Below are 26,914 nucleotides of genomic sequence, written 5' to 3' on the forward strand. Positions count from 1 at the left end.
GTGTAGCTGCATGCAGCGGGTGCACTCACGGCCCCTCCCACCAAAGCAGTGATGAAAGCTGGTGGAGGTAGGTGTGCTGTGAAGCCACTCTGCACTTAACTTCTGTTTGAGTCATTTTAACCTTTAGTTAATATATCAATAGGACCTGTTACAAATATATAAGTGTTTTAGAGCGTATTTTGAAATAGTTAGCTGTGTTTGTGTTAAATTAATAACTTTATAGATGAGATTCACTCTGGTTAGCATGCTAAGCTAATGGAAGCTAGCTTTTCAGTCCTTATAGTAATGTTTGGTTTTTCTTTTTGCCCTGAACACACCGTTCCTATGCAGTTACAGCGCACACACTTTCAGCTATTTTATATGTTTTATCAGAAAAGAAAATATGTATTGCTCTGAAATGCAAGTTTGGCAAATTAATTTATTGCTGTTATTAAAAATCACTATACGATCACATGTATAATAATAAAAAGCAGTAATGAAAGCTGGTGTATGCAGTTGCAGTGCACACACACTGATGAATTATTGTGTGCTTGTTTTTATATCAGATCCTACCAGTTTAAAGCTTTGAGGAGCAGTCCTGTGCCCGTGACCTGATTGTACATGTGTGGTGATTTGAGGCAACAAAAACGTAGAACCCCAGTTACCCTGGACGGACAATTAAAGAAGGTTACACGTGTGGAAAACATGGCGTCCTATGTATGTCAAAAATTTTTCTAAATGTTATAGATTTATAAATAAACAGCAGTATTTTGTGTTTCTAACAACATAGTTTGGTACAACAGAAAACGTGTTGCTTATTAGGACACACACGTCCTCATAGCTGGAGTTCCTTTTAAGGTCAAAGGAGATGGTTTCAAAAAGGCTTCTTCCCCAATTTGGCCGAATCGGGAGTCAGCTAGAAACTGAATAATCGGGAAGTAATTCTTGTTTTATTAAACCACAATGCTTATTAATTTTGGCAAATCAAAATTAGACATTTTGAGAAGAACTTTTCTCAGACGTCACGCCTTCCTTCAGCTACACAGAGTTTAACTCTTTGTGGGAATGAGAATGTTTTAAAACATTTATATGAAGTGAATATTAACATTAATAATTATCCTATTATAATGTGTATGAGTATACATATTGATTAAAGCACAGATTATTCAAACTGTTGATTTAAACATCTTGTTCATTCAACACATTAGTTATAAGTTGGAATAATCAAAAGTCACAGGAACTTCGAGTAGGTCTGACTTTTGTTCAGAGTGAGGAATGCAGCAGTCTGACTTCAGGCCTTGAGCAAATATGTTTTGTCTTCCTGTACGGAAACAAGAACTGAGCAGAACTTTCTGGATTTGGAGGCCAGACAGATGGTGGGTTTATGTCTGCAAATGAAAATGTCTGGTCAATTTGATGGTGAATAATTGACCACTTTGTATGTTACACACTCTCTCTCTCTCTCTCTATCTATCTATCTGTCATCTATCTACAGGTCCTTCTCAATAAATTAGCATATTGTGATAAAGTTAATTAGTTTCTGTAATGTACTGATAAACATTAGACTTTCATATGTATTAGATTCATTATACACAACTGAAGTAGTTCAAGCCTTTTATTGTGTCGTGGATTTTATCAATATGTTCATCAATAACCCATTACCTATAGTGAAGAGAGGAGGAGACAATGAGCAGACAAGTCAAACAGTTATAACTGTGGCAACATGCTGAAGCAAATGCCCCAGACATCTGCTCACAGATTTTATTTATAGTGAGGAAGATAAGAAAGGAGGAGTGAGGTCATTGTGTGAGAGAGGGAGAGTCGGTGTGTATGAATACAAGAATGTGTGTGTGTGTGTGTGTATGTGAGCATGCAGAGAGGCGTAGAGCAATACATTACATCCAGTTGATTGAGTCCATGATCAGGAATTAATAAACAGGTTTTTCCATAACATATTGTTTCTAATATTGATGATTTTGGCATACAGCTCATAAAAACCCAATATTCCTATCTCAAACATTTAGCATATTTCATCCGACCAATAAAAGAAAAGTTTTTAGTACAAGAAAAGTCAACCTTCAAATAATTATGTTCAGTTATGCACTCAATACTTTGTCGGGAATCCTTTTGCAGAAATGACTGCTTCAATGTGGCGTGGCATGGAGGCAATCAGCCTGTGGAACTGCTGAGGTGTTATGGAGGCCCAGGATGCTTCTTAAAAAACTTATCAGTAAAAATATTTTTGAAGAGCATTAATTTGATGTTGATGGATGGATTTGTGTTTTATTTTTATTTGGGTTGTTTGTTCATTGCGGGAAATTGAAAAATTGTTTCGTAAGTAGGTTAGGCAATTATATAAGATATTGCTTCTGCCTAAACCTGTTCAGCCATGAGATACCAAATAGACACCATATACAAATGAATGCATATGTTCGTGAGAAATGGTATTTGTATCTATTTGTATGACATGCTATTGTACACATTATCTTAAGATGACTGAATAAATTGATCATTCATTCATTCAAGACAGATTTATAGAACCAGAAGAGTCCATGACTGTGTTAAAGGACAAAAGAGCTGGCGCTTGCCTGGAAAATGTTGGATCAGAGGAGGAAGGGATGTCTGATTGGCTGGGGACAGGCGAGGAGGACGCTGGTTTTGTTCCTGAACTGAACCTATTGAAGATCTTGTTCAGTTCATTGGCTGTGTCCAGGCTGCCATCTGTGCAATCCTTCCTCTGCTTGAAGCCTGTGATCTTCTTCATCCCTGACCAGACATCTCTGATATTGTTCTTCTGTAGTTTGTTCTCCAGCTTCTTCCTGTATGCCTCCTTGCTGTCTCTGATCTTGATCTTCAGTTGCTTCTGTATACTCAATAATTCCCTGTCTCCCTCCTTGAAGGCTCTTTTTTTCTCATTTAGCAGATTCTTCAGTTCACTGGTGATCCAGGGTTTGTTATTAGCAAAGCATCTCACTGTTCTGGTGGGTATGATATTGTCCACACAGAAGTTTATACAGGTGCTGGCCAGTAAATTAGAATATCATCAAAAGGTTGAAAATATTTCAGTAATTCCATTCAAAACGTGAAACTTGTACATTATATTCATGCAATGCACACAGACCAATGTATTTCCGATGTTTATTACGTTTAATTTTGATATTTATAGGTGACAACCAATGAAAACATCAAATCTGGTATCTCAGAAAATTAGAATATTCTAAAGGCCAATGAAAAAATGTTTGTTTCTCTAATGTTGGCCAACTGAAAAGAATGAACATGAAAAGAATGTGCATGTATAGCACTCAATACTTAGTCGGGGCTCCTTTTGCCTCAATAACTGCAGTAATGCGGCGTGGCATGGACTCGATCAGTCTGTGGCACTGCTCAGGTGTTATGAGAGCCCAGGTTGCTCTGATAGTCGTCTTCAGCTCCTCTGCATTGTTGGGTCTAGCGTATTGCATCCTCCGCTTCACAATACCCCATAGATTTTCTATGGGGTTAAGGTCAGGCGAGTTTGCTGGCCAATCAAGGACAGGGATACCATGGTCCTTGAACCAGGTGCTGGTGGTTTTGGCACTGTGTGCAGGTGCCAAGTCCTGTTGAAAGGTGAAGTCTGCATCCCCATAAAGTTGGTCAGCAGCAGGAAGCATGAAGTGCTCTAAAACTTCCTGGTAGACGGCTGCATTGACCCTGGACCTCAGGAAACAGAGTGGGCCAACACCGGCAGATGACATGGCACCCCACACCATCACTGACGGTGGAAACTTTACACTGGACCTCATGCAACGTGGATTCTGTGCTTCTCCGCTCTTCCTCCAGACTCTGGGTCCTTGATTTCCAAAGGAAATGCAGAACTTGCTTTCATCAGAAAACATAACTTTGGACCACTCAGCATCAGTCCAGTCCTTTTTGTCCTTGGCCCAGGCGAGACGCTTCTTGCGCTGTTTCATGTTCAAGAGTGGCTTGACACACGGAATGCGACACCTGAATCCCATGTCTTTCATGAGTCTCCTCGTGGTGGTTCTTGAAGCGCTGACTCCAGCTGCAGTCCACTCTTTGTGGATCTCCCCCACATTTTTGAATGGGTTTGTCGTCACAATTCTCTGCAGGGTGCGGTTATCCCTAGAGCTTGTACACTTTTTTCTACCACATTTTTTCCGTCCCTTCGCCTGTCTGTTAATGTGCTTGGACACAGAGCTCTGCGAACAGCCAGCTTCTTTAGCAATCACCTTTTGTGTCTTGCCCTCCTTGTGCAAGGTGTCAATGATTGTCTTTTGGACAGCTGTTAAGTCAGAAGTCTTCCCCATGATTGTGGTGCCTTCAAAACAAGACTGAGGGACCTTTTAAAGGCCTTTGCAGGTGTTTTGAGTAAATCAGCTGATTAGAGTGGCAGCAGGTGTCTTCTATATTCAGCCTTTTCAGAATATTCTAATTTTTTGAGATACCAAATTTGGAGTTTTCATTAGTTGTCACTTATGAATATCAAATTTAAATGTAATGAACATTGGAAATACATTGGTCTGTGTGCATTGCATGAATATAATGTACAAGTTTCACGTTTTGAATGGAATTACTGAAATATTTTCAACCTTTTGATGATATTCTAATTTACTGGCCAGCACCTGTATAGTCAGTGACCTATCCAGTCATGGCATTGATGTCCTTTTCATATCCTTGGGAGAGAGTCATCCAATCTGTGGTCTCAAAACAACTCTGCAGGGCTTCTTCAGAGTCCTGTGACCATTTCTCACAGTTCTTTTTGTCACAGGTTGCCTCTGAACAAGTGGTTTGTATTCTGAGCAGAGAAAAACAAGATTGTGATCTGATTGTCCCAGAGGAGGCCTTGTTTTGGACATGTATGCATTCTTTACATTTGCATAACACAAATCCAATGTGTTGTTTTCTCTGGTGAAACAGCTGACAGACTGTTGAAATGTTGGAAGTGTAGCAGAGAGCGAGGCATGATTAAAATCACCAGATATAGCCACAAATGCATTGGGATGCTGCATTTGTAGCTTAGCGACAATGGAACTGATGGCATCATGTGTAGATTAAAAGAGGTTCTTTATTGAAAAATGTAAAACAAAACATATAACCTGCAGTACACTGGTTCTGTTCAGTTTAAAGAAAAGCAGCAGGAAATAGTTAAATAAAAACTACAGAGAATTTACATTTTTAGGACGGATCAAATCATTATTAGGCTTAAGTTGAATAAACAAATGCACATTGAAAACACTTCAATGCTATTTTATTAAAAAGCCTGTTTCTTAAAGCATTTTACCCTCATTTGATGCAAAATAAGAAGTTCTAAGGTCCAGTTTACATTAGAAAACATCCTACTGCATTCAACATTTATAATGCATTTGGTTTATATTAATTACCTACACAATAATACTCTGTAGTAATGTGTTGTGTACATTTAACAAGTTCATTCTGTAGCTTAAAACATACATGAAACCATCTAAAGTTAACATGTAAGTCCTGAAAGCTTCTAGAATAAACAAAGTTACTTTACCTGAAAACGGTTGTGAACAAACGCTGCTGATGGACGTGAAGCTGCTGCAGCTCCTAAATATTCCTGCTCCATTTTCGCTAGCTTTAGCATTTTTCCTTTGCGTGTAGCTGCCGGTAGGTGGTAGATGTCTCATTCGGTTGAGCTCACATTTCAGTTATAATTCCTAATCAAACCTTGAAATGAGTCATTTGCAATCAACTTGTGTTCAATGGTAGAGATTTAGTGGGCTTTAGTAATTCAGTTTGGTGTGAAGCATCCTGGAAAACTTGCGCTAAAACTAGACTGTAAACCTTTCCAGTGGTTTTCCGTCATTAACTGGTAATTTACTTTTGGAAAAAGATGAAAGCACATGCTATCTAGCTTGTGCAGCAGCTAAAGGTGCGATCACACAGGTCTGCTGTCTGATTTGGTTGAAATCTGAATCGTGAATTCCCAGATAGATTTTTATTTACAAAGTTTATTATCTGCTCTATCTAGCTGTGAAGAACATGGATATTCCTCTTTTTTTAGAAAGTTTCCTACTGAAACACTGATTGTTGTAACCCATTGAGCTCTTGAACACAGTCTACCCATTTCCCTCCACAGCTGCCTGAACAGTGAATGTTTGGACACTTCTGCCCTGTTCCATCTGTCTTTCTGTTCACTGTCCCTCCAGATCAACAACAAGACTAATGTGGTCACCAGCCCCAAAGAGCCTGCCCCCACTCCTTCTCTGGTACACTGTCTGTCTGCTCTTGCATGACCGTCTCTAACCCTGGCTTTCCACTGGCCGTGAAAGTGGTGGCGTAACGTAGTAGTGGCTTTCTACCCGCAAGCTCATTCACAACCCGGCACAATTCTGATGCGAAACTGGAGTGAAAACGTTCCACACAGCTGATCCCGAGAATAGCAACAGCACACGTGATTTCAGACGTTCACAAACAATAATAAACATTTAGAAAGACAGCTGCATGCAGGAAAAAATGTCTGTGGGTTATTTTCTGTTCCGTTTACATCGGTCACATAAGTTCACAGTAAATTATGTACTGCACATGACTTTTATTTTGAAAGTTTCCGGATGTTCTACACTGCTTTTGTGTTTGACTTCCTGTCTGGCTTGATCTAAACTGCAGAGTGTGACGTGTTTTGGAAGCGTAGCGCGTCAAAAATAGACTCGAAATGTAATGATGGCGTGCCCTTGCTTTTGGGGCGCATCCAAAAACTTCACACTTCTCTGCCGTTGGAAAGGAACTCATCCACTATAATGGCAGCTAATCGTGTTTCGCAGTGCTTTGACGTGCAGTGGAAAGAAGTGTTAGTCCAACATCAGTGACATCATGTTTTCAAATCTTTTTCACCTAGATGAATTTTATTGCTACGTTATTCTGCTTTGCTAGTTGTGTATGCTGCTGCACATCAGCTACAGTCTTGTTGTTGTTGGTGACTGTTGTAATGGTGCTGGGAACCACTGTGGTGGTTTTCAGACCATGTTTTTATTGTTGGTTCATGATTTGAGCTGCAGGAGTCTTGAAACAGTGTTATCTGTTTAATGTGCTCTACCAGGATGTTTTTATACAATGTTCCCATTAACCAGAGCATTGCTATTAGAAGCAAAGTGATCCCAGACTAGTCAGTCATTGTGTGATGACCTCTGACAGGTGACCTGTAAAATGGTCCACACTTGCATACTAAGCTGGTCCAGCGGTTAATAAACCAAATGGATCAGGACCCCCTATTGGAACGGTAAGCTTTGGTGGAGAATGGAGAGTACTGCCAGCATGTTCTGAGATAAGGAGTGTTTCCCACCGCCTTGCTTACGAGGTCACTGTCCTTCCTTGGTCAAAGAAAGCGGTTAAATGGAACAGACTTGCACGTCACATGTGATGATAGGCGGTCACATGACGTGACACGTGAGGTAAAGTTATATTTTGTACGTATACATTTCAATATAAATGTATTCTGAGCCTTTAACTTTTTTAATTGTGTATATATTGCTTAAATTAAATATGTAAGCAAGTTACTACCCGCTAGCTACCAAAGCTGCAACTACTAAGCAACTAACCAACCATAGATAACTGCTTTGCATCTAAAAAAAATGTAGCTATCACAATTACTCGACTTACTTTGAAACTGGAAATTTGCCCCCAAAGTAGCTGCTGACGGCACCTAATCCGCCCTCCTTTTGAAAATAGCGTGCTGTATTTAGGGAAATTTTTGATCAAGGCCAGGCTATAAGACACCTCCCGTGTATCCTTGGTCGGCTAGCTAAACGGCTAACAAATGGAAAACAGGCGCCTTGGTAGTAAATGAGCATTTGAACATGCCTTGGCAGTCCCTGATCTCCTAGGCAACCGGGGCAGGACCCAGGCATCAAGGCGAGGTCCCTTGACATTGAGAGAGACCCATGGAATAGCTTTAAGTGTCTTCTACATTCACCAGTGCAGTGATGTATACTATAACTCATGTTGGTTATGAACTCTGGTGGGGAAAACTCTGGCTCTTGTTTGGCCTTTCAATTTATCAAGCAGTGGATCCAGTAGTAGTTAAGGTGGCATAGGACGTTGTTCTGGACCAGACTGGCCTAGTGGTCTACTTAAAGGTCTCTACTTCCTTAAACTGGGCGGTGGCTCTTTGGTTAGACACAAAAATAAAATGATACAATTTTTTATCTGGTCACAGAATGTCAAACCAATCAATACATGATTCAGATTTTCTTTATAGCTTTGCTTTAGCTCCCACTGCACAGTTTGACCTGTCTTATGGCCGAGGTGTCAGTCTAACCCTAACCCTTCACCATGGTCTAACTAACACTATCTGAGTTTTAAAGATCTGGGTCTTCTACATAGCCTACATACTTGCATGAAAGGCTCTGTTATTAACTTTTCATAGTAGTGGTGTTGGATCTGTATTTGGTTATATTTCCACAAACAGACAGATGCATCAATGATCAGCTTATAATCCCGTCTCAGTCCTCTGAACTTTGTGGGACACCTAAATATTCCCTGGGTCTGTGTGGCCATGAGGATGTTCTGCAGTTTTAGTCTTCTGGGGTGTTCTGCAGCAGATGTCCAGAAACATTCAGCTGACCTTATCTGTTGTTGTGGGCTCATTCAATCCATCTATAACAGCATCTCATACATCTGTGTGTAGAAACATTGCAGTACCTCGTTTCCTGTTTCCCCCAAGTTGCCATCTTATTCTCCACTCTTTCTTCATCGTTGTAACTCTTGATTTCCCTTCTCCTGCTTCCTAACATACTGATTTTACACAAACCTGCTCTTCTACTTTTTTGGTCAAATCAGGAGCCTCAAACAACAGTTATCCACAACCCAACTGATGGAAACAAGGTATACAGCTGATCAGACGCTGATTTGAAGCTGTAGTTGGCGGCTGACTGTGCATCATTAATGTAGAGCTGCTTCTCGTCATCGTTGATGAGTGTTGCTTCTCGTGATGTTTGTGTTCCGTTGGTGGTTCTTAAAACTTAACTTCATGTCAAAACATGAGACTTCAGATTCTGCATGTCGAACATTTGCACGCAGTTTTTCTCTTAACCATGGTCATGTTTTGGCATTTTTGATATTTAGAGTAAAAAATTGAAATTTCATGTAGAATTAGAAAAAAAATGCACATATAAATATAATTTAGAAGTGCAAAGCCAGAAAAGGAAGCATTATTCTAACTGTTGTGGGACAGTGACGTTCCTGCATGCTGTTGGAGCAAGCTAAACCTCTTCAAAATAAAAGCATCCACAGTGTTTTGATGCTTTTTTCTGTATAATCCATAAAAAGGACATTGTGGGAACACATGCATGCTTGTTTTTATGCGTTGTGCCACTTTGTGCTTCACGATGATGCTGCAGGTCATAGTGTAGCAAACATCAAGTGTTGTAAGACTTTTGTGCTGATGTAGACATATGTGCAGCTTAAACTCACAAACAGTGAGATACCCATTCATGCAGGCTGCAGACTAACTATATGGTTTAAGATCCATCCATCCATTTTCATCTGCTTATCCGGAGTCTGGTCGCGGGGGCAGTAGCCTAAGTCGAGATGCCCAGACTTCCCTCTCCCCAGCCACTTGGGCCAGCTCCTCCGGGGGAATCCCAAGGCGCTCCCTGGCCAGGTGAGAGACATAGTCCTTCCAACGTGTCCTGGGTCTTCCTTTAGGCCTGCACCTGTTTGGACGTGCCCGGAAAACCTCACCAGGGAGGCGCCCAGGAGGCATCCTGACCAGATGCCTGAGCCACACCAACTGGCTCCTCTCAATGTGGAGGAGCAGCGAATCTACTCCGATCCCCTCCCGGATGATGGTCAAACGCCATCTCCAAATCCACAAAACACATGTAGATTGGTTGGGCGAACTCCCACGTACCCTCCAGGATCCCCCTAAGGCAGGGGTGGGAAACCCTGGTCCATTGAGGGCCGGTATCCAGGATATGTTAGTTTCAACCCTGCTTCAACACACCTGATTTCAATCAGCAGGTGATTAACAGTTTTCTGCAGGGCTTGATGAGCTGCTGAACAGGTGAATCAACTGCTGAATCAGAAGTGTTGGAGCAAAGGCATGCAGGATACCGGCCTTTGAGGACCAGGGTTCCCCACTCCTGCCCTAAGGGTATAGAGCTGGTCCAGTGTTCCACGGCCAGCATGAAAACCACATTGCTCCTGAATCTGAGGTTCGACAATCCGATGGACTCTCCTCTCCAGAACCCCTGAATAGACCTTACCAGGAAGGCTCAGGGGTGTGATCCCCCTGTAGTTGGAACACACCCAGTGGCCCCCTTTTAAAATAAGGGAACCACCATCTCACTCTGCCAGTCAAGTGGGACTGCCCCCAATGTCCACGTAAAATTGCAGAGCCGAATCAGCCAAAACAGCTTCACAACATCCAGATCCTTAAGGAACTCCGGGCGGATTTCATCCACCCCTGAAGCTTTGCCACAGAGGAGCTTTTTAACCACCTCAGTGACCTCAGCACCAGAGATTTGAGAGCCCAAATCAAAGTCCCCAGACTCTGTTTCCTCACTGGAAGATGTGTCGGTGGGATTGAGGAGGTCTTCAAAGTATTCTGTCCATCGATCCACAACATCATAGAGGTCAGCAGCACACCGTCCCCACTGTAGTGTTGGTAGCACACTGCTTTCCCCTCCAGAGGTGCCGGATGGTGGACCAGAGTCTCCTCGAAGCCGTACGGAAGTCTTGCTCCATGGTCTCACCGAACTCCTCCCATGCCCGGGTTTTAGCCTCCGCTACCACCTGAGCCGTATTCCCCTTGGACTGCCGGTACCCGTCTGCTGCCTTTGGAGTCCCACAGGCCAAAAAGACCTGATAGGACTCTTTCTTCAGCTTGACAGCATCCCTAACCTCCGGTGTACACCAGGGGGTTCGGGTTTTGCCCCCACGACAGGCACCGACGATCCTGCGGTCACAGATTCGGTCGGCCGACTCAACAACGGAGGTGCGGAACAGGGTCCATTCAGTGGTTTAAGATGTGAAATGGAAGTAAGATCCATCAAGAGTGTTACAAGTTTCTTTTTTCCGTTATCTGACAAGTCTGCATTTGCTGCTAATTCTTTTGGGATTTTTAGTTTTATTTTGTAAAAGCTTCACCATCTGCATCACCTCTGATAGCATTCAGACCAAGTGGAGCTTAGCAGAGCCTGTCCTGGTCTACTTCAACAGACCTCATTTTCTTATGTCCTCTATTTGTCCTCCTACAGGAGTCCAGTGAGAGCGCTAACACTACCATCGAGGACGAGGATGCGAGAGGTAGGTAACGTGGGAGCGGTGGTACTCCTCATTAACATTTACGACCCTGTCTATGAGTTTGTTTTATTGGCTTTAAAAAAACAGACTACGCTTTTCCTGGAAGATTTCTGCACTGTGAGCGTAATGTTGAGTTTGTGGAGCATTCTAGAGATTTGCTCCATTCCATTTTATTTATAAAGCACATTCCTACACGGCCGAGGCCAACCAAAGTGCTGCACAGTAAAAGAGCATAAAAATCAACACACGGGAAGAAGTAATAAAAGTAGTAAAGAAACTACTATAAAACAATAAAAATAAAACAAAAACATCGTAAAATGCCAGCTAGGCTGAAGTAAAAGCCAAGGAATAAAAATGAGCCTTCAGGCGTGATTTAAAATCTGAGAGAGAAGGGGCCATTCTCACTGCTAGAGGGAGTTAGTTCCAGAGACGAGGCGCACAGATTGAGAACGCTCGTTCTCCTCGCATCCTCACCCGAACACTTGGGACCTGTAACAAGCGGTGGTCTGCTGATCGAAGAATTCAACCAAGTTCGTAGGGCTGATCCAGCTGAGTCAAGTAGAGAGGCGCATAAAGATAGAGTGACTTAAAAACAAGAAGTAACATTTTAAACTGGATGCGGCAGCGCACCGGGAGCCAGTGCAGCTGGGCACAGGAGTAATGTACTCCCTCCTTCTGGTGTCCGTCAAAAGGCTGACTGCCGCATTCTGCACCAGCTGTAGACGTGCAACCGAGGAAGATGTGGATCCATAAAAAAGGAAATTCGCATAATCCAAGCGAGAGATCACAAATGCATGGGTCACTGTGTGCAGGTCACGTCTAGTCAGGATGGACTTCATCTTTGATAGCCGGCGAAGCTGGAAAAAGCAGGATCTAACCACCTGGCTAGTGTGAGAGTCCATCCTCAGCTCTGGGTCCAAAACCATCCCCAGGTTAGTGATGGTTGGCTTCAATAAGCTGCGAAAACAGGGTGGCAGGACAGGACCCTGAACTTAGACTCGTTCAGGTGTAAAAAGTTATTATAAAGCCAGCCCTTCACCACATTCAGGCAATCCACAGCCGGTTGCACTGACTCTTGAGGTTTTAATGAAACATAAAATTGGCAGTCATCAGCATGCAAATGATTAGACACGCCATGTCACCTAAAAATAGCTGCCAGAGGAAGATTGTAAAGATTAAAAAAATAGTCCTAAAATAGAGCCTTTGGGAACACCACAGGGCAGAGAGGAGGCTTCAGAGGCAAAATCCCCCAGCCTCACACTAAAACTTCTGTTGCTGTGGTATGACCTGAACCAGTTCAGGGCAGTTCCCTGGATACCCACTACCTGGTTCAGTCGGGACAGAAGTATAGCATGGTCTACGGTGTCAAAAGCAGCTGTGAGATCCAGCAACACCAGTAGAACATGGGAGCCGGAATCAGTGGACCACAGAACATCATTAAAAACTCTAACAAGGGCAGTCTCAGTACTATGACCGGGACGGAACCCTGATTGCAAAGGGTCTAAAATGTTAAAAGTCTGCAAATGGTCAGAGAGCTGTGTAAAAACAACTTTCTCGAGAAGCTTAGATAAAAACGGAAGCTTCGCGATGGGGCTTAAGTTTTCCAGGGAGGTAGAGTCCAAACCAGCTTTCTTCAAAACTGGTTGGACCACTGCCTGTTTGAAAGCCTGGGGGACAACTCCAGAGGTTAAATTCCCGTTCACAATATTTAAAATGAAGTGGCCAACCACAGGAAAAACCTCTTTAAGAAGATGCGGAGGCATCACGTCAGTCGGAGAACCAGAAGGCTTCAGCCCTGCCACCAGATCAGAGAGCAAAGAAAAAGAAATAGGCTCAAGGTGATCCATTGAAAACTGAGGGGAGTCACATCCAGGAGAGGCAACCAGCGAGGGTGAGATCAAGGCTCTGATGTTGGTGATCTTAGAAACAAAAAATCTAAGAAACTCATCCGAAGCATCAGAAAGAAAAGGCTCAGTGGAAAAAAATGAATTTAACACAGAAAATAATACTCGTTGATTACCAGAATTATTATTGATAATGTCAGAAAAATATTTTTTCAAGCCATCTTTACCACTTGCTGGAAGTGTCTCCAGGACTCCTTCAGCTAAGTGAAAGAAGCTGGATCCCTGTTTTTCATCCATCTCCGTTCATAGCTCCTGCATGCTCGTCTAGCAGAACGAGTATCAGAGTTAAGTCAGGGATCAGTTCTGCTCGCACAGCGCCGCAGCCTCAAAGGTGCCACTTGCTCCAAAACAGAGGCAGAGAGACTGGAAGGAGTGCAGCAGCTCATCAGGGTTATCAGTTCACAGGAGAGGAGGGAAGATCAACAACACGAGATGAGAATGACGCAGCCATAGATGACCTAATAAGCCGTGAGTGACACGGCATATCATGCTTAATCGGACCGAGTCGAGGCACAACAGTAGCAAATAAAACTGGTTGATGGTCTGATAAACAAGCATTATCATCCACCGCTAGTTCCTTGATTTCCACATCATGAAATAAAACCAGGTCAAGGATGTGAGTTTGTCCGTGAGTAGGAGCGTCCACCAGCTGAATCAAACCAAAAGAGTCCAATAAATGAGAAAACCCAGACACGAGGCTTCCCATGACAACACACATGAACATTAAAATCACCTAAAAGGAGAATCTTATCATATCTCAGAAAGATATCTACTAAAAAAAATCTGAAAACTGATAAATAAAATCCTTATTCAGCGTCGGGGGGTGTGGGGGTGCTTACATCACCGCGCACAATATCGGAGGTGAATGGCCGAGTTCAAAAGCAGAAAGTTCAACACTGGAATAAATTCAAGATCCGTTAACGGGTTTGCAGGAGATGGACGAGTTAAAGACAATCCCCCACCCCGGCCCGCGGGCCTTGGGGTGTTCAGGTAGGCACAGTCAGCTGGGAGAAGTTCAGCAATCACTGATAAATCACCCTGGTTCACCCAGAATTCCATCATACAGAAGAAAATCCAGCTTATACTCAGTAAAATAGTCTTTAAGAATAAAGGATTTGTTACCGATTGAGCGGGAGTTAATCAAAGCCCACCGGTGTAATCCAGGCGAACCAGCGTCGGGTTCAGCCATCTCAGGTGCGGCAGAAAGAAGTCTCCACCAAGCATCGGGCAGAGCGGCATCGAGCTCCACAATCCCCCACCCCCCACCCCCGCCGGAGGACAAGGCCGCCCGAAGGCAAACTAGGCACCCCTGTTCATATTCAGCCTCTCAGCTTTACTCCATGATAACTTCACTGCTCTGAGTTGAGCTGTGGATTTACTGCTGCTGTCGCATTAAAACCCAACCAGGTTACCATTAGAAACACACAGTAAAGTGGACAAAGACATTTCTAAAGGGCCTGTATTTGATATAGCGCCTTCTGGCATCCTAGAACCACCCAAGGCGCTTTACAACACAATCAGTCATCCACTCATTCACACGTTTCTGGGATTAAAACCTTCAGATTACCATAAAACTGATGTGTGTAGAGCTGCGTCTGCTCACACAGCAGGACTGATCGACTGTAAACAGACATTTATTGTTCAGATACTTTTTGTTAAAGAGCGGTTGTGCACATCTGTCCGTGATGTTGGTGAGATCTGGACTGGAACCGCTCTGGCAGAGTTGGTGGAGCAGCATAATGTCAGCTGTAACACACTTGGGTTGTTGGTGGAAAAAAACAACTTCCTTCTCCAAAACATTTACCACTCCATACCATATTTATTTATAAAGCACCATTTCAAAATAGCATGGCAGCTAACCAAAGTGCTGTACATAAAAAAGCCAAATGCTTGACCAAGAAACACAATAAGAACAGGCAAAATACATAAGAACAAAGCATAAATAGTCAGAGATAAAAATTCCTACTAAAAACAATAAAATAGGAGAACAGTTAACAGCACTATAAAAATAAAATAATGCGACGAATAATAAAAACATTTAAAATGGCACAAATAAAACAAAATACCAGATGGTGCGAGGTGCCAGAAGTGAGCAACTAAATCATAAAAATGGAATTAAAAACTCAGATCCGGTGCTGGATTGTCATGAAAAGTGTCACGGAGGGAAGGCAATGCTAAAGAAGTGCGTTTTCAGGGCCGACTTGAAACTGCTGACAGAGGGAGCCAGACGCACACGGAGGGGCAGAGAGTTCCAGAGTTTTGGGGCTGCATGAGAGAAGGCACGCTCCCCTTGTGATTTGTACCGAACCGTCGGAACAACAAGCAGCAGATGATCTGCTGAAGAAAGGGCACGGGTGGGAACATATGGGGTCAGCAGGTCCGTCAGATAGGATGGGGATGGGCGGTACAAAGCCTTGTAAACATATAATAAGACCTTGAAGTTAATCCTAAATTTGACTGGGAGCCAGTGTAAATCTGCGAGGATGGGTGTGATGTGCATGGGTCTGCCGGTGTTGGTTAAAAATCTGGCCGCGGCATTTTGAACCTTCTGCAGTTTGCTTAAGGCTGAAGCATTAATCCCATTCAGGACATAATTTGCGTGATCCAGACATGAAGTAATGAAAGCATGAATGACTGACTCAAGATCCGGGCGTTTGAGGATCGACTTAAGACGAGTGATGCGGCGGAGTTGGAAAAAGCAGGACTTGACAGTAGCGTTGACTTGTGTAGACACTGAAAGGTCAGAGTCCAGTTTCACACCTAGGCTAGTGGCACATGATTTGTGATTGAGTGGGAGAGTTGAGACATCTAAAGCACCATTCATGTTAGTGGGGCTAAAAAGTATGGCATCTGATTTGATGTCATTTAGCCGTAGGCAGTTTTGATAAAGCCAGGATCTGACTTGGGAGAGGCATTCTGACATTATAGAAAATGAGTGCTGTTGGTTGATTTGAAGGAAGATCTGGCAATCATCTGCATGAAAGTGGTAGTTAACCCCGAGACTAGCTAAAATCTTACCAAGTGGTAGCATGTAAATTGAAAAGAGGAGAGGACCCAGGATGGAGCCCTGCGGTACTCCCCATGGAAGTGGGACATTGGGAGAAGAGCAGTCTCCAACATGAACACTAAAACACCGACCATTAATGTACGACTTAAACCATCCGAGTGCAGTACCGGTCACACCCACCCAAAATTCGAGACTGTGAAGTAGGATGGTAAGGTCTACAGTGTTAAATGCTGCAGTCAGGTCGAGTAAGAGTAACAACACATGGGAGCCAGAGTCAGTCAGAATCAAGATGTCATTGAGTACCCTAATGTGTGCAGATTCTGTGCTGTAATTGCGTCTAAAACCTGATTGGAATGGGTCAAGAAGCCCATTGTCATCTAGGTGAGAAGTAAGCTGTGTGAGAGCCAGTTTCTCAACTACTTTTGAGATGAATGGAAGTTTTGAGATTGGGCGATAATTGGCCCAGTCAGACTGGTCAAGGTCTGATTTCTTCAATAGCGGCTGAACAACTGCATTTTTAAAAGCAGCTGGAAACACACCAGCAGGATAAAGTTTTGAAACTCATTGCAAAGAGCCCCTGTAGAGGGAGAAGAGTTGGGAGATTCTCCAAGGGATAGTACAGAGGTGAGGACACTGTACAGTTTCTTCTGGTCGTTTTTATGCCTAGTGATTATGCGTTCACAGACCCTGCATTGGCGTCTTAGGGCACGAGTCTCCTCATTGAGCCAAGGGTCTGCTACAGTTTTTTTTATGCCTGGATTTTAGTGGAGCGACTGCATTTAAAACAGTTGAGCAGGTAGAGTTGAAAGAGGTCAGCAGCTCCTCAACTCCTACACAGGTGGAATCAGGTTGGGAAGTGGATAGAGTCGCAGCTAGGCTATATGCTAATAGATTGGTGGTGAAAGGGGAAATTATTCTTGTAAGGTGTTGATTATGTTGCCTAGTGGATGGAGGTGTCAAGCCACAGATATTAAAAATTAAATTAGACCCGTACACGAGCGCTCCGAGGGTCGGGGAATATCAACGGCACCAACAGAATAAGAACCTGGAGAAAGGGTCTGAAAGGATCCTAGGGTGGCTGGTTAGGGTCATTTTGTCAGTTGGTTAATGTAGTACAGCAAAATTAGACTCGTTATTGTGTTGCTATTTATAGAAGATGGGTATAAAAAGCTATGAAACCAAAAGCTGTGAAAGTGAAACCAACCAGTCCATCCACTTACAGATTTACTGGAAGAATGATGAGAATTTTTAAGCGTAATATTGAAAAATGCAGCTAATCACGCTTAAATGATAACTCTTATGATTGAGGTCTGTGCTTCTGTTTGTGGTACGACTCCGCCACCTGCTGGCAGCAGTTGGCTCCTGCATCCGAGCCTTTAGAGGTGAGATAAGTTGATAACATCTGTTAAAGTGATCTATTAATAACACAAGTCACCCTCTAATGAGACGCTGTGAGAGCATATGGGCGTGGTGATGAGTTGTACGGGGTTGTGTGCAGTGTACGACCTCTGCCATCAGACTCCTTGATGCTTTCATAATCTGTGTGATGTCTCTAGACATCTTCTGACATCCTTTAACTCTGCAGTCAGAGATGCCAGGGTTTCCTATTTCTCCAACCTGGTGTCCCAGAGCAAAGGGAACCCTAAGGTGCAGTTTAACACCATCAGCAGCATCGTCTCTCCTGCCTCTCCTACAGCCCCCATCCACTCTGTTGCAGACTGTGAGAACTTTCTGTCTTTCTTTGTGGACAAAGTCAATAAGGTTAGATCTAGCATCTCTCCTTCAGCCTTATCGCCGCCTCTCCCGACTCCAACCAGGCCCATCATCCTAGATAGCTTTGCTCCTGTTTCTTTGCCTGAGTTAACCAAACTAGTTAACTCTATGAAGACCTCCGCATGCCCCCTCCACATCTTACCCTCATCTTTGTTTAAAAGTGCTTTTCAGTCCATCGGTCCCAGCGTGCTCTCTGTAATTAATGCTTCTCTGGTTTCTGGTCAGGTCCCTGCTTACTTTAAGAACGCTGTAATCCACCTGCTTCTTAAAAAACCGAGTCTCGACCCCTCTCTCCATAGCAGCTTCAGACCCATCTCTAAACTTCCGTTCATCTCCAAGATCTTGGAAAAAGTTGTGGCTAAACAACTCACAGCTGCACTTGATGAACATAACATCTATGATAGCTTCCAGTCAGGTTTTCGTAGAGCTCATTCTACTGAAACCGCTCTTCTTAGGGTCTCTAATGACCTTCTGACTCAGATGATGCAGGGGACTGTTCTGTTCTGGTCCTGCTGGACCTGACTGCAGCCTTTGACACTGTTGACCATCACCTGCTACTGGAGAGGCTGAGAGACTGGGTAGACCTATCAGGATCTGCTCTGGAGTGGTTCTCCTCTTATCTCTCTGAGTGCTCCTTTTCAGTGGCCGTCTCCAAGTTTAGGCCCTCCACCTACCCTTACCCATGGTGTCCCACAGGGTTCTGTGCTGGGGCCTCTGCTCTTCCTCCTCTATCTGCTTCCTCTTCAGCACATCCTGAGCTCCTTCAAAGGAATCTCCTACCATCTTTATGCAGATGACATCCAACTGTACATCTCCTTTAAGCCCCATGAGATGTCTAAGCTGCAGCTGTTACACACCTGCTTAGACTCTATCAAAACCTGGATGGTGGGAGCTTTCTACAGCTGAATGAAGATAAGACTGAGATCCTCATCTGTGCCCCAGACAAGCTGGTTCCCAAAGTCAGAGACTCTCTTGGTCAGCTTGCTTCTCACACCAAACCTTCCGTCAGGAATCTTGATGTGACCTTTGACCCAGCTCTCATCCTGGATCCTCATGTCAGTTCTCTTGTTCGCTCTTCCTTCTTCCATCTCAGGAACATTGCTAAGCTGAGTCCCATTCTGTCCCGCTCTGAACTTGATACAGTTCTCCACACCTTCATCTCCTCACGCTCTTTTCACGTGTCTGAGCAGAACCTCCCTGAACTGTCTACAGGTGGTTCAGAACACCTGTGCTCGGCTTCTGACCAAGTCCTCCAAACACACCCACATCACCCCGCTTCTCCTCCAGCTTCACTGGCTGCCAGTCAACTTCAGGGTTCATTTCAAGATCCTGGTTCTGGTCTATAGGGTCTTACATGGACAAGCACCGTCTTACATTGGTGATCTTCTTAGTCCCTACACCCCCAGCAGGTCCCTGAGGTCCAGTGACCAAAGCCTACTGGTTGTGCAGCACCAGGCTAAAGACCAAAGGTGACAGATCATTTGCTGCTGTGGCCCCCAGACTCTGGAACTCTCTCCCCCTGAGCCTGAGATCAGTGGACTCAGTGGTCTCCTTTAAAAAGCAGCTGAAGACTCACTTGTTCAAGCTGGCTTTTGTATGACCTTCTTCACCTCTCTCTCTTTATTCGGCTCTCCCCACCTATTCCACCTTCCTCAGGATCCACTGATTTCCCTCTTTCCTGTTCACTCTCTCTCTTTCTTAACATTTTGTTTTTTAATCACAATTGTCTATTTTTGCTCATTTTAAATATATTTTTAAACATTTTCTAAATTCTTTTTTTTTAATGTTTTTACATTTTTTTGTTTTTGTGAAGCGCCTCGTGATTTTTATGTTGAGAGGCGCTATAGAAATTATATTTTCTTCATCTTCTTCTAAGTCGAACTTTGAGTTGTAAACTCGTCCAAATGGAGCCAGCTCTGTGTCAGAGGTGGTCAGGTCCAGATGTTTACTGCTTCAGCACACCTGGGCTAAATGAACGGGCTGAAAACAGATATTTACTGAACTTGGTGACATGCTGATGTGGTAAATGAATGAATGAGGTGGGCTGAAGTAGAGAAGCATCTAATGGTTGCTTGTCAGATGTCTGGTTTACTGTGTAGGGAGTGATTCGTAATCAAATCCAAATGGTTTCTTTTTAATGAACCTTATTTGTGCATTTAGGCACACAGTCAGGTTTTATGTGTTCATCTATCACTGGTGTTGCTTTTGCTGTGACATCTTTAGTTATTAATCCTGATGGTTTGCAGATAAAAGTTGGTATTCTCTCCCTAAGAATGTAAATGTTTTTAACTTTATTTTAACTAGACCTGGGCGGTATGGCAAAACGTTCATATCACGGTTTATTTTTGATTATATCGATTTTACGGTATTTGACGGTATTTTTCACAAGGCCGTGATTTCCCAGATTATTTCTATAAGAAAATAATTGCTGCACTAGATTGGCCAGTTTACCTTCATGAGCCGAATACCAGTTTTTCCATGTCCAGTCACAGGTAGGTAAACGCAGAAACCCCCTCAAAGTACCCTTGTCAAAAGAAAGCAGTTAAGAAAAAACCACTAGAAAGATAAAATATTGCAGTCAAAATCAACTATTTTTATTGAACACAATTTGCATGTAATCTGTGCAGTTAACCATCTTTATGATTTCACATCCAACGTTATTGCGTTGGTTATCTCGACCCACCGCTTGCTCTTTTTTATAAACAGTCCCTTTAGCGAACGCGTCTTTAATGGACGTCTGACTCTGACTGCTAGCCGTTTTAGCCTCGGAGGTGGAGGGTGCAGATCGAAGCTTGAGACATCCTTGGTATTCCAAGACGTGTTTTCGGCTGAGGTGATGAAGCAAGTTGCTGGTGTTACCCCCACCGGCTGCCACCGTTGCTCGACAGCATTTGCATATAAAAGTTGATTGCTCCACGCCCGAACTTTTAAACCCGAAATACCTCCAAACAACAGATAAGGCTCCTCTTTTTGGATTAAGTTCTTCTGCGTTCGAAGTTTCGATGTCGCCGTGACAGCTCCCGCCAGCCGCCATTCTTGGTGCCATTCTTGGTTTCACCACCCTGTGGGGTTTGTGTGTAGCAGTGAAACGAGTCCCCACTGAAACACTTTCCTACTATGAACGTTCTGTACGTTGTCTAGGCCTTTCACCGGTATAGCGATACATGAAAAATTCATATCATAACCAAAATAAACACCGGTTTTCGGTATGAACCGGTATACCGCCCAAAACTAATTTTAACCACTTTTCTAAATGGCGTCTGATTGGTTAAATTGCACTAACTGTTTATTAATGGCATTTAGTCTTTTGGTACCCGTGCATTTGTCTGCATCTGTCTCATTCACACCTGGGATTTGTTTTTAGCTGCTGGAAAAGCGATGAGCTCTGAGGAAATTCACATTGCATGTGCCATTGTTTTCATGTTTTGTTTTTATTCCTCCACCCTGTTCATCTGTTTTCCATCCCAGCACATTGTCCTCCATCCAGACACCACACCTACCACCTAAAGCAACCAGAATACACAGCCCCTAAGCAGCCCTCAACCTCCTTATTGATGTCCTCCTCGTCCTCCTCTTCCTCCACCTGCTGGTATTCTCTTAGTGCTTGGCCCAGTGCTGAGGAGTGCAGCAAATACATCCTGTGGGCACTGATGGCTGACTACCTTCTCCTCTTCTTCACATCTTTCTTCATGCTCTTTTTCTCTGACCATTCTACCACATGCAACTGTTTCACCCCCACTCAGGGCGCTGGCCCCCAGCACAGAGCGCCCCTGCCCACCCAGGGCCCCACCGACTCCCACTGTAAGTGTTCAAAGTGTAGCTGGGAGGAAGCTGTAAGCTTTAGAGCAGGACACTAGTTGTTAGAAGTTCACGAGGACATCAGGGGCAGGATTTTGAAGCTGGGTTCAGATTATACTTGCATGCTCAAACATATTAGGTCACCCCTAAGTAGGGATGGGTACCTTTGACATTTGAATCGATCCGGTACTTAACGGTACCAAATATCATGATAAATAACATACAACTGTTTGTATTTTAACTCATTCACTGCCATTGACGACTAAAGTCGTCATTTGCATTTTTTTTACTGTTTGACCATCGGAACGAGCCCCCGCGCTGAGAGAACAAACATCTCAGCCCTGAAGCCGATCTTCATCCGCATACGTCACAGATCACATGATCAGGAAGCAACACATCCATGTGTTTGGAGATCGTTTTGGGCCGTTCCTGTAAAAAAAGTGAGGCGCGAACCGGAAAAGCATCTGCCGATCACAATTCGACAACGGATTATGAAAGAACGGATAACGCTCGAAACACACGGCTTCTTCCTGATGTAAGAGGTGAGTCTCCTCTTTGTTTTGGTTGTTTTGGCATCGACATCATGCTCGCGGGCAACGTTCTGTGACTCTTAAAGAAACAGTAAAAACGGTGAGAAACGCTGGCAGCGAAGGCCGTTAGTGATCAGGAAACGGCTGGCAGTGAATGAGTTAACATCGTCCTTGTAGTTTTATAAGCTGATAATTAAACTGAAGCAAACATCTTTACTATGAACTAAATTTACTGTGTATCTTCATTCCTTTTGCCGTCCTTTTTCATTTGATTTTTCCTACTGGGAAGTTAGAATTTCCGAGGAGAAAGCGAACGCACCATTAGCTGATAACAATGGCGGCAATGGAAGCTAACATATCAAGCTAACGTTATCTTAAACAGTTTATTTAGCTGCTGGAGCAGATTAAAACGATGATGCCTCACACTTAGATCGTTGTCGCTGGTTTCATCTTCACCCAATCACCCGTCGCATTTAGTAAAGTGAAGCCAAACTTTAGCGTGCGTTTATGTTCTTCTAGTCGGAAATTCAGAGTTCCGAGGAGAAAGCGAACGCACCATTAGGGGAACTGAAGCTAACATATCAAGCTAACGTTATCTTAAACATTTTATTTAGCTGCTGGAGCAGATTAAAACGATGATGCCTCACACTTAGATCGTTGTCGCTGGTTTCATCTTCACCCAATCACCCGTCGCATTTAGTAAAGTGAAGCCAAACTTTAGAGCGCGTTTATGTTCTTCTAGTCGGAAATTCAGAGTTCCGAGGAGAAAGCGAACGCACCATTAGCAGAACGGAAGCTAACATATCAAGCTAACGTTATCTTAAACATTTTATTTACCTACCGGAGCAATTAAGATGAGGATGTCTCACTTAGATCGTTGTCGCTGGTTTCATCATCACCCAGTTACCCATCACATTTAGTGAAGTGGACCCAAGCTTTAGCGTGTGTTCTTTCTACCATGCTGCTCTGTTTACAACTGGCTCGCAGCGACCGACGACATAACGCTCTTGTGCATGCGCAGCTGTCTAGGCAAGTTCTCATTATGAAGGACGGGTACCGAAACGAGGCACCGTTTCAAATGACGTGAATCGGTGATCAGGCTTAAACCAAACCTCAAAGTGAAGAAAAGTATCTGAAAGCACCAAATGACACATGAAGCTTTGAGCATGTACATGACAACAATTTCCCTCGGGATAAACAAAGTTGTTCTTATCTTATCTTATGAAGAAAACAGAAACTTTGGACTTGAGGCGTTTTCCACTATGAAATCAAAAGATATCGATCTTAAAATGAGAAAGTTCTTGAACTTTATTTCCTTTTTGTGTGAAATAAGACCATTTCTTCCTTTTGGCTAGACGCTGGAGCTGCTGTTTGTAACATGAGAGCGTGTGTCCCAGCTCCACCAATGAGATGATCGCTCACATTCTGCCTCCTGTTAGATTCCTTCAGCTTAATGTTAGAAGTTTTCAAAAGTTTTGTCCCAAAACAAAAAGAGCAGCCATGAAGCAACTGGCAGGTTTTTGGGTTTCTTATCTCGAGTATCTCTGCGACGTAAAGTCCACTCGGTGCTGAACCAGTCAGTGATGGTTTTAGTTTGTGTCCTCTTTAGTGGGTCTGTGTGCTCCGGCACCAAGACGGAAGCGTGGTTTACTCGTTACTGGTTAGGGTTATGTCCTCACTTCAGTGGCTGGTGTGCAGTCAGCAGGCTGTCAGTGCTCAGTTAGCTGGGAACAACACTGGATCTGAAGCTGTTGAAGGTAAACGGATGTAAGGGAGCGGCTGTGTGAGTAAGAACACTTCTCGGTGTTGTCTCCGTGCTGAAACGGTGCCCACAACAGCGGCACCTAATGTCTGCATCCGTTCTTTTCTAGCTTACCACCCTAGCATGAAAGGTACTGTTGATGTTGTGTTGGAACCAACCATCCAGCTCCATGTTGGTGTGAACCTCAGCCCCTAACATTGTTGTGCTGTGGTTTTGGTTCACTGCTTTCCTTCAGTCACACTCATTAATGCAAACGGTAACTAGGGCAGCTGGGAGTTGACCTCTTGTCTTTCTTGCAGCTCGTAAACAGGAGATCATCAAGGTGACAGAACAGCTGATCGAGGCCATCAACAATGGAGACTTTGAGGCGTACACGTAAGTTCCTGAGTTACTAGCAGTGTTGGGAGTAACGCGATACAAAAGTAATTAATTACTGTAATGCATTGCTTTTTGCTGTAATGTGGTAATGTAAGGCATTACAGGGAAAGAAAATGGTAATATTTACTCGGTACAATTGTCAGTAATGCGGTAACTACAATGCATTTTTAAACCCAGAATCAAGATGCGTTTCTTAAAAATTCAAATTGCGGGAAACCCGAAAAAAGATCCAGTATCTGCATATATTACGTCATTTATGGACTCAGCTTTGCGGGCAGAGAGGACGCCGCGGTAACGGCTCAACTACTCCAGCTGCGTCCTCCACACGGCCGCTGCAACATTCACAAAATCGCTCCACTAAAACAAAATAATTCACCTGCGATCGTTCATATCAGCGCATGTTCTCTGGTATTCTGTACTTTTCTGACGTGCTTTGCCTCAGCTGAGTTAATCTGAGCTCCGGTGATTTCAACTCTGCTGGAGCGCCGCACATGTGAAGATCCCTCTGGCTGATCGTTAGAAAGTAGGAAGTCTAGGAAACGGGTTTTCTGGAAGACGGAGAAAACATGCAGCATGCAGGAAGGTTAGAGAGAGAAAGGGCCGGAAATTATTCAAATAAAATCAAGAAAACAAAACAAAGTGCTTGAAAAGAAAAAAAGTAGGTAGATTTATCCCCAATACACATTTTTACCAGTGAAAAGCAATAATATATAAGCATTTAATATTTATACATGTGATAGAATCAGATCACCCCAGAAGTCAGTCCCACATCCAGGGCCGTATCAAGGCATTTGGGGACCAAGGCAAATAGACTTGGAGCCCCCACCACCTCACTCGCCGCTCAGTTAATCTAAGATGGCAGCGTGCTGAGAGTACAGTTTGTTGTTGCTTTTATTTAATAAACAATCCTTCTAAAGAACTGTTTTTAACAGCAGTCCTAGCTCAGACACCACATCACCTTCCACCGGATGTGTCATGAGTTCACCAGGCATCAGATTACCAAACTCATACTGAAGTTGTTTTGTTGAAAGTAACTTAGAGTAATGCAAAAGTAGTGTAATGCCTTACATTTTAAAATCAGTAATATTATAATGTAATGAATTACTTTAAAACGAGGGTAACAAGTAATAAATAATGCATTACAGTTTTGAAGTAACTTGCCCAACACTGGTTACTAGGGGGTCACATCTTAGTCTGACTCTGACAACGTGGCTTGATGTTTCATTTCAGGAAGATATGCGATCCAGGTATCACGTCCTTTGAGCCTGAAGCTTTGGGCAACTTGGTTGAGGGCACCGATTTCCATCGCTTCTACTTTGAGAACGGTAAATAGCCGTTAATCAGTTCTAGTGTCTAACTGCTGTACTAAAGGTTGGGTCTATACTGGGCTGGAGTACTATGAACATGTTATTGTGCACTGCCACCACATGGAGGCAGCCTTAGGATGTAGTGGATGCGTTGTTGGTTTAGGCTGTAAACCCAAACATGGAGAACACCAGTAGTGAGGACATGTGGTCAGTATGCCCTCCAGCAGTCTAATAAGTGATGAAAGTAAAGTCTCGTCGTCTCTGACACACGGGTGAAATCATCTCCGTATTTGACCCATACCTATGGGGAGCGGTGAGCTGCCTCGGGAACTGTTTGGTGGTTTAAGCCCCAATCCAGCCCCTTAAAGCTGGGTGACAAGTGGGGAGGCACTGGGTCCCATTTTAAAGTGTTTGGTATGACCTGACTGGGGCTTGAACCATGATCTCCCCGTCCCAAGAAGGACGCTCTCCACTAGGCCACTGAGAAGGCAGTGCATGGATGAGTTTTCCCTAAAGGAAAACTCCTTGTCTAGCTGCATCCCAGGACCAGACCACTCTGAGATGAGGTTGGATGCTTTTATTTTTCTCTGCAGCTCTGTCTAAAGCGAAGCTACACATCCACACCATCCTACTCAACCCTCATGTCCACCTGATCGGAGACGAGGCCGCCTGCATCGCCTACATCCGCCTCACTCAGTACATGGACAGCAACGGCATGCCTCGCACCATGCAGTCCGAGGAGACGCGCATCTGGCACCGCCGCGACGGCAAGTGGCAGAACATCCACCTGCACCGCTCGGGCTCCCCCACGGTTCCCACCAAGTACGAGCCCTCCTGCTTCAGATCGAAACGCTTGGCGCCGAACAACTAATGAGGCAAACGTTGTGATTTGGTTTGTGTTCCAGCTGAGACGACCTTCTTCCACTACAGCTGACCAGACCCCGCCTACCACATGGCCAATCCCTGCCCTCCTCTGCTAGAGCTCCGCCCTCAGTGTGTTGTTTACATGTTTGCTGCTGTTGGACATATTGTGCATGTGTGACGGCCAACAGGAGTGACACGAGGGACGTTGGCTTGTAGTGAGAACACGTGACGTTCGTCTCAGCAGCTTTTATCAGGTTTTCTTTGACTTTGTTTAGATTTGTATGTTTTAATAGAAGGAACTTATTGTTTATTTTTCTAGGCTGGTGTAACGTGTGACTTTATCAGCTGTT

The 26,914-nt window shown here is 43.8% G+C and overlaps 1 protein-coding gene across 15 annotated transcripts in view; it reads left to right on the forward strand.

Annotated features, from left to right (window-relative positions):
- camk2d1 (calcium/calmodulin-dependent protein kinase (CaM kinase) II delta 1) overlaps window positions 1-26,739 on the forward strand; it is a 131,851-nt gene extending 105,112 nt beyond the window's left edge. For 4 of the 15 annotated variants that reach the window (XM_015958122.3, XM_015958124.3, XM_015958121.3 and 1 more), the window contains exons 14-20: window positions 6,150-6,209; window positions 8,776-8,820; window positions 11,196-11,244; window positions 24,315-24,390; window positions 25,624-25,718; window positions 26,294-26,522; window positions 26,606-26,739. In XM_015958122.3, coding sequence (XP_015813608.1) covers window positions 6,150-6,209; window positions 8,776-8,820; window positions 11,196-11,244; window positions 24,315-24,390; window positions 25,624-25,718; window positions 26,294-26,522; window positions 26,606-26,609 — 558 coding nt within the window. In that variant the 3' untranslated portion in view covers window positions 26,610-26,739. The remainder of the gene's footprint in view (window positions 1-6,149; window positions 6,210-8,775; window positions 8,821-11,195; window positions 11,245-24,314; window positions 24,391-25,623; window positions 25,719-26,293; window positions 26,523-26,605) is intronic. The other 11 variants (XM_015958128.3, XM_054734086.2, XM_015958127.3 and 8 more) reach the window with 3 other exon arrangements.
- The last annotated feature ends 175 nt before the right edge of the window (window positions 26,740-26,914 follow it).

Source organism: Nothobranchius furzeri, chromosome 3, assembly GCF_043380555.1.
Source record: "Nothobranchius furzeri strain GRZ-AD chromosome 3, NfurGRZ-RIMD1, whole genome shotgun sequence".
Lineage (NCBI taxonomy): Eukaryota > Metazoa > Chordata > Actinopteri > Cyprinodontiformes > Nothobranchiidae > Nothobranchius > Nothobranchius furzeri.